Here is an 8439-nt window from a genome sequence, read left to right as displayed (position 1 = left end):
GCCATTTTGTGTTTGCATTACTTTGTTGCATTGTACGATATAAATTAGGCTTAAGTCACAATTGTCCTCTGTATCACATTGTGTTCTGCATATTAGGGTGAATCAAGTAAACAGACCAATTACAGACTGGGTAAAATAACATTTTATTCAGGATATAGGAAGAGGACATAGAGAGATATGGTAGCTACATGAACCAGTAACGTTCTAAAGACCTGGAAGTATAATTTAGACCAACAATGTCGTCCATAGGTCTGTGCATAATTCATTATAAAAGCACTACTCACAACAACACAATCCTTCTAATAGCACTAATACTGCAGGTTGGCTTAAAGATTCAATAGAAATGCTCCTCAATTGCAAAAGAGTAGGGCAACAGCAAAATGGCTTCTAGAGAAACTCTGGTATAGGAATTGTCCAGTCACTGAGTATCAGCATGGCTATAACATTTAGGCCTGTAAACTTATGTGTGTGATTGTGACTAATGGTATGAATGCATGCTTTTAAAATGGCCTGTACTTATGGTGTTGGCAGTGTGCAAAGCGACGAAAGAAGCTTCACTTGATCCTGTGAGGTTTGGTTAGCACCAACAAAGTGAGGGTTCAGCTAATGGAAACAATACCAATAACTGACACTTTGATTTACTAGTAGTATCCTATAGCTATGCAGATAACATCATACAGTTAAATATGTCATAAAGAATGTGCCTTTCCTCTAATCAGGGGCCATCAAGGAAATATCCAACTATTGACATAATCATATCTCTAACAAATACAGTGCAGTCATGTTTGCCCTTACCATGTGTGTAAGATTTGTGGGTAGGGACAATGTGGAGGAACTGTTATTATCTGAAACTCTTTCATTGACTTCTTTTATAGATGCAGTACAGTTACAGCTGGCTCAATACACCTCTTTTCAGAGTTAAAACAGTTTGGAGACAAACTTAACCACTACTGTAAAAAGTACCATTACCTTATGTAGAACAAAGGTGCCCAGTACCAGGCAAATAAACCGGAGTTGTGATATGAGTGTGTGCATGTGTGACTTTGTCTGCAGGCTAGGGGGGGACTCAGCAGGGAGGGCAGTTGGTTACGGTCATCACTGTCTGGGCAAGTTCCAAAGTCATACACCCAGACTATTTCTATAATTTCTGTTCTTGAAATATAACCTCAACCACACTGCAAACCTTATGCCGTGTACCTTAAATTAAGACCAAAAAGCAAATGTTTTGTTTTCATAATTTTTTTATGATATAGCCAATTTTTACTCTGCAACTTGACCATCTAATGGGAACCGTTTGTTACTAAGGCAACAACAACCTCTTGGCCTATTTCCTGGCAACGATGAGGCTGTGGTAAAGGGGCTTTACCACGACGTGCAGGTAGAGGGAGCTGTCGATGAGGTATTCAGACGCCCGGCGGTGAAGGTCAGCTTCCACCAGGAAATCCCCGGCCTCCTCAGTGCTCTGGTGGAAGTTGTAGACGTGACGAACCACCATTTTACCCCCCTGCCTCGCCGTCACGATCACCGTTTTCTGGAAGCTCACACCTGCGAAGTCGGGGCTGGAAGTGGCTGGGGTGACGATGATGCGAGGACGACCGCCGTCAGTGCGTGTGGCCTGCATCTCGTTTGTATAGGCGGAGCGCACGCTGAGCGGGAGCCAGCGTGGGGAGAACAGGGCGTTCCAGGTCACTCGCTTGCTGGCGTCGCTGCCGCTTGGGCCCAGCTGGGTCTGGAAGCTGAAGCTGCGGTCGTCGCGCATGGGGTTATTGATGACCCACGGAGAGCCCCAGGACGGTGACAGGTAGTTGCGTGGCGTGAATATGCTACAGTTGACGTCAAAGTATTTGGCCAGCTGGACAGGCGAGGCCGAGTGGAACTGGAAGGCCAGGAAGAGCAGGTCACGGATTGACTCGTAGTATTTCAGCATGATTGGGGACTGCTTCTGCAGACGGAACAGGTGCTGCGGGGAGATCATGCCGTAGCGCACATGCCTCAGGGCATTCTCCACCGTTAGGCCGGCCGGCTGGTTCTGGCCGATCCAGGCTTCCAGGGCCTCGTAGAGCTCCAGCTCGCTCTGCAGAATGAGGTCGGAGCGCTGCATCAGGGACAGCAGCAGGTCGTCGCTGATGGAGCCCCACTCGCCGCTCTGCAACACCGACGACAGGTTCCAGGAGAGGTACTGGAGGCAGCTGTCCCTCAGGTTGGCGTCGCCGATCTGCATGGCGTACTGGTACCAGCCAACCACATGGCCGGTCGGGGAGTCGCTGGACAGGTGCCCTGTCATGTACTGGCTCAGGCCCTGCTGGAGGCTCCACACACGGTACTTGCTAGCCAGCTTGTGCAGAGGGATTGCCTGGTCCAGGCGCACAGAGATGTCACCGCAGTAGAGGTACCTGCAGAGATAAAACAAGGCTAGATCGGTCTGCAGAAACATCGGGAAAGGAGGTCACTTTTTAAAATAAAAAACATGAAACACCAATAGCCCATTTCTGTTCCTCCCCTATCCTCTTGAGGTGTACACTCATTCTACCCCCCCCCCCCCCCAGTCCCCTCACCTGATGAACTTGTCAAAGACAGCAGCACAGTCGGCAGGCTCTCTCAGGACCAAGGTGCTGGTGTTTTGGCTGAGCAGCAGCTCCTCAAACACCTGGCTCTGCAGCGAGAGCACCAGCGTGTGCGCCTGGATCACCTTCACCTCATCCGTGTTGACCGTCTGCACGCGGAGGGCCACATCACTGCCGTTGCCTTGGGCCAGAAGACCTTCCATGCGCTGCACCATTGCCATGGAGTGATTCAGCGTTGTGGCGCCATTCTCCAGCGCCACCTCCTGCTTCAGCGCGGCTGCAGGAAGAGAAGATGTAGGGATCCCATTCAACACCGGGTCAACTGCAAGTGAAAACACCTCTTTCTCAATTCATCTGTCCTCGATTCCTCACAACCTCATTCTATTCACCATTCTCTCTATTCTATATGGTATCCTCCCCTTGGACCTTCTCCTCCATTACGGTTGTGAAGGATGTGAGGAATTGCGGAAAGACAAATTGAGATAGAGCCCTTCTTCTCCAGTCATCACTCACTTCCACACTGAAAGTTGAGTTGACAGTTAAGCCTTCTGCCAATCAACACCGGTTGAATTACAACCGCCAACCAATCATGAATTATGACAAGTTGTCTACCAGCCTTAACACTCTACACCCTCTCCTTCAAAGCTTAATTAACAGTGCAGTGATGAGATAAACAGCCATTAACTTGAAGAGTTGCTGAGTTTGTCTGCAGTTGAAAAGTGACTGACCTAGTCGCTAATGGGGAAATCCTACCCGTGGTTTGGGTTTAGGGTCAGCATCTTGGAGTGTAAAACACATTGTTAATAGACAGATAATAATGGATGGTAATAGTGTAGGCTATGAAACCAATAGGCTACTTGTCTTTAAGTACAATTATGCCGAGGCTATACTGTATAAGCACCAGACATGTCGAAAACATTTTTTTATCGCCTGACTAAACTACTTTTAAAAGTTTTTAAATCCATATTTGCAGATTATTACATGAATAGACTGAATTAAATTGCTCGGTGTCTACATCACTGAGGACTTAACATGATCCTCTCACACCAGCACGACTGTCGTGCCTCTTCTCCCTCAGGAGGCTGATACGATTTGGCATGGCGCCTCAGATCCTTAGGAACTTCTACAGCTGCATCATCGAGAGCATCCTGACTGGTTGTATCACCGTCTGGTATGGCAACTGCAACCCCCTCAACCGGAAGGCCCTACAGAGGGTGGTACGGACGGCCCAGTGCATCACTGGGGGTGAGCACCCAGCCATTCAGGACATAAATACCAGGCGGTGTCTGAGAAAGGCCTGAAAAATTGCCAAATGGACTGTTCTCCATGTTCCCATCCGCCAGGTGGTTCCGATGCATCAAGGCTCAGGCCAACAGACTCCTAAACAGTTTAAATCTCCTGGCCATAAGACTGTTAAATGGTTAACTACTGCACACACCTACACTGCTGGTAAAAGTATTATTCATTAGATGTATTACTAACGCTACAGGGTCCCTGTGAGGTTGAACACAAGATGTCTCCTTCTTCACTACAGGGTCCCTGTGAGGTTGAACACAAGATGTCTCCTTCTTCACTACAGGGTCCCTGTGAGGTGTAACACAAGATGTCTCCTTCTTCACTACAGGGTCCCTGTGAGGATGACTCACAAGATGTCTCCTTCTTCACAAGATGTCTCCCTGTGAGGTTGAACACAAGATGTCTCCTTCTTCACTACAGGGTCCCTGTGAGGTTGAGCACAAGATGTCTCCTTCTTCACTACAGGGTCTTCTTGAGGATGAGCACAAGATGTCTCCTTCTTCACTACAGGGTCCCTGTGAGGTTGAACACAAGATGTCTCCTTCTTCACTACAGGGTCCCTGTGAGGTTGAACACAAGATGTCTCCTTCTTCACTGTCTCCTTCTTCACAGGGTCCCTGTGAGGTTGAACACAAGATGTCTCCTTCTTCACTACAGGGTCCCTTGAGGATGAGCACAAGATGGCACAAGATGCACACAGGGTCTTCTTGAGGATGAGAGTCACATGAAAGAAGGTCTCAGCACGACAAGCTGCACGCTCACTCTCTTTAACGCCCTCCTTCCTCTGCCTCCATTGACACCAGCTGCTTCCTCCTGTTACTGTAGGTTTAATGAGACACAGGGGAGAAAGACTCCTACCCCCCACTCCCTTAGCTGCCTCACCCCCCAGTCTTCGTGTCACCACTTTCGGCTAATCATGCACCTCCACTTCAAAGCAACCTTTGTTCAGTTCATTAGACACAACTAGCCTATACCCTACATCTCCATGACGGCAGCTGATGCTTGTGGGCCATTGACAAATAACTTTGACATTTGCATATTGCATTTGTGTAATTTGTGTCATTCACCCAGCTCAAACAAAATTGGACTTCTGAAGTTCAATTTGTCTATTAATTGTGATAGGTAAACATGCCATTGAATTGTGACGTGAATTGTGATGGATTTGTTCCGGCTAATTACTTCCTAGTTTAAATGTGCTGCAATCAAGCATTCCATTTGTTTCCTTTAAAATGCCGTGGTGAATTCATTGCCATAGATTGAAGTGAGAACTTCAGGGGAATTGATACAGCTGAGGAGGATGTTATTAATAAAAGATTACCGATTTTCTCCTCTAGTCAAGCACAGTGATTTTTAGAAGCTGGTGGGTTGAATCCCCTAAATTAAACATATAAATGCATGTGTATGAGTACACAGGACGAGCACACAAAACGCATGAGGAAAAAAATGCAAGATGAAGTTGTTATAGCCTGAAATAAAGTGTCATTCAATTGATGCTTCCCCAGTCAAGTCCTTCAATATAAGCTTCTAAAATAGCATCCTCATCGATTATGACTCACAAAGGCCACACAAAAACAAACATCTCAGGCTCTCCCTGCAAAACATCACAGACAAACAGAGATAGGATGTGGGAAAGTGAACTGGGGGGACAGTGCTGCTATTCCAATACTCAACCTAGTGCCTCTGGGCTTAAAGAGAGCAACCCACATGCAACGTGTCCCACCACCGTTTCCCCAACACACTGAGTGGGGCGATATTCCTCTAAAACAGAGTTGTATCTCTTTCCTACCCTTCTGTGGGATAAGAAATGTAAATAGAATAGGAAATAAAACGGATGTTGTTGATGTACTGTAGTGAGAGAGGAAAGAGTGACTAAAATAGACAAGCTAAACAGTTGATCACTATGCAGAGCAGTCTGTCACACAGTCACCTTACCTCCTCCAACGGAGATGGGATGGAAGCAAAGAGCCACGAGCAGGGTTCCCAGATAGACCCGGGCAGGGATTCCTCCTTCATAGGTGTGTGCCATATCTAGGCATATATATCCCCTCTCTCTCTCTCTCTCTTCTCTGTTCCTTCTTTTTCTCTCGTTTCACTCTTTCCGTCTTCCCCTTAGTGCTTAATGTCTTTGTGTGAGTGTGTGCAAGAGGTGGGTTGCCCCGTTGTGGCGCCCTGACTCCCCGTCCCGGACTCTTTATGTAGGACGCCTGGCCTTTTTTCCCCGCCTGGCGCCTCTCACATCGCCTTGCGGACTCCATTGATTGGTGGAATCTGGCAGGGGCCGTTGCCATGACGACAGCTTTGATTTTGAATTTCTCCCTTTTCCATGTTAACATGGCATCGATCTGTGGCCCAATAGGGACTCTCTCTTCATTTTCTGAGTGGAGGTGGATGAGAAAGGGTTATTAAACACTATACTATGGAGTCAATATGAATCAACTATTTTATGATAAAGTACACTTTAGTTATAAGTTATAATATAATTAGGCTATTGTATGTGAGGGTTTTATTTATGTTTATTTATGTTAATTAGAAGTAATGAGACCAGTATATGAAATGTGTAACAATGGCACGATTAAGTAATTAACCACAGAGTTAATTAGTGAGGTGATATCTTCCTGGAGAGCTACTGTCCTATAGGTTTTAACTCCAACCCTTTTCCTGAAGAGCTACCCTGCTGTAGGTTTTAACTCCAAGCCTGTTCCTGAAGAGCTACCCTGCTGTAGGTTTTAACTCCAAGCCTGTTCCTGGAGAGCCATCATGTTCAAAACATATAGGAGCTACCAGGAACAGGGTGCTGTATCACTCCAGGAACAGGGTTGGAGTTAACTCCAAGACTGTTCCAGAAGAGCTAAAACCCTGCTGGAACAGGGTTTTAACCCAAGGATGATTCCTGGAACAGGGTTGGAGTTAAAACCTACAGGAGGGTATCTCTCCAGGAACAAGGTTGGAGTTAAAACCTACAGGAGGGTATCTCTCCAGGAACAGGGTTGGAGTTAAAACCTACAGGACGGTATCTCTCCAGGAACAGGGTTGGAGTTAAAACCTACAGGATGATATCACTCCAGGAACAGGGTTGGAGTTAAACGCTTACAGGATGATATCGCTCCAGGAACAGGGTTGGAGTTAAAACCTACAGGACGGTATCTCTCCAGGAACAAGGTTGGAGTTAAAACCTACAGGACGGTATCTCTCCAGGAACAAGGTTGGAGTTAAAACCTACAGGACGGTATCTCTCCAGGAACGGGGTTGGAGTTAAAACCTACAGCAGTACGACCCTGCCTCACACAGGAAGCGGCGCAGGTCCTAATCCAGGCACTTGTCATCTCCCGTCTGGATTACTGCAACTCGCTGTTGGCTGGGCTCCCTGCCTGTGCCATTAAACCCCTACAACTCATCCAGAACGCCGCAGCCCGTCTGGTGTTCAACCTTCCCAAGTTCTCTCACGTCACCCCGCTCCTCCGCTCTCTCCACTGGCTTCCAGTTGAAGCTCGCAGGAAAGACCATGGTGTTGCCTACGGAGCTGTGAAACGGCACCGCAGTACCTCCAGGCTCTGATCAGGCCCTACACCCAAACAAGGGCACTGGAGTTAATCCACCTCTGGCCTGCTCGCCTCCCCACCACTGAGGAAGTACAGTTCCCGCTCAGCCCAGTCAAAACTGTTCGGTTGGCCCCCCAATGGTGGAACAAACCCCTCACGACGCCAGGACAGCAGAGTCAATCACCACCTCCAGGAAACCCCACCTCTTCAAGGAATACCTAGGATAGGATAAAATCCTTCTCACAAATGATTTAGATGCACTATTGTATGGCTCCAGGAACAGAAGGTTGGATAAAGCCTGCTAAATGACTTAAATGTAAATGTAAATGAGTAGCTCTCCAGGAACAGGGTTGGAGTTAAAACCTACAGCAGGGTAGCTCTTCAGGAACAGGGTTGGAGTTAAAACCTACAGGAGGGTATCTCTTCAGGAACAGGGTTGGAGTTAAAACCTACAGGAGGGTAGCTCTCTCCAGGAATGGGGTTGGAGAGCCTTGCATTAGAGCAATGGTCACTCTCCAAATTTTAATGTGACAATTTCAGTGCACTGCTCTCTGATTGGGTTAGTGAACATATCCTGCTAGGGACATCTGGGACTTCGTCTACTTCACTCCTCTGTTTGTACTCTTCGAAAAGAAAATACATTCACATGGATGTACACCACAGGAGGTTGGTAGCACCTTAATTGGGGAGGACGAGCTCGTGGTAATGGCAGGAGCGGAATCAGTGGAATGGTATCAAATACATTAAACACGTGGTTTCCATGTGATTGAGGCCCTTCCATTCACTCCATTCCAACCATCTTTATGAGCCGTCCTCCCCTCAGCAGCCTCCACTGATGTACACACCTATCTTCTTGTTCATGTCTTGCTTTTATGACAAATGGCTTGATATGAAGTCAGTATGGACAATGCTTCATGTCCAAATCATCCTAAAATATCTAACATTGATTGTGTAGCTCAATAGATGGTTTGGACATGAAGTGTGACACATTTGAGTACTATTGACTTGCATTGGATTTGTGCCACGAATGAAAAACAAAG

At 47.0% G+C, this 8439-nt stretch overlaps 1 protein-coding gene across 1 annotated transcript; it reads right to left on the bottom strand.

The window, feature by feature from the left end:
• Window positions 1–124: 124 nt before the first annotated feature.
• On the bottom strand, window positions 125–5953 carry LOC135537079 (BTB/POZ domain-containing protein 17-like). Its single transcript, XM_064963285.1, has 3 exons — window positions 5793–5953; window positions 2556–2841; window positions 125–2393 (listed from the first exon to the last, which is right to left on the bottom strand). The coding sequence occupies exons 1-3, from the start codon at window positions 5884–5886 to the stop codon at window positions 1325–1327; spliced, it is 1449 nt and encodes a 482-aa protein (XP_064819357.1). The 5' UTR covers window positions 5887–5953; the 3' UTR covers window positions 125–1324.
• Window positions 5954–8439: the final 2486 nt, after the last annotated feature.

The sequence above is a fragment of the Oncorhynchus masou genome, unplaced genomic scaffold (genome assembly GCF_036934945.1).
Source record: "Oncorhynchus masou masou isolate Uvic2021 unplaced genomic scaffold, UVic_Omas_1.1 unplaced_scaffold_708, whole genome shotgun sequence".
In the NCBI taxonomy this organism is placed as follows: domain Eukaryota; kingdom Metazoa; phylum Chordata; class Actinopteri; order Salmoniformes; family Salmonidae; genus Oncorhynchus; species Oncorhynchus masou.
This window is presented reverse-complemented; position numbering and strand designations above follow the sequence as displayed.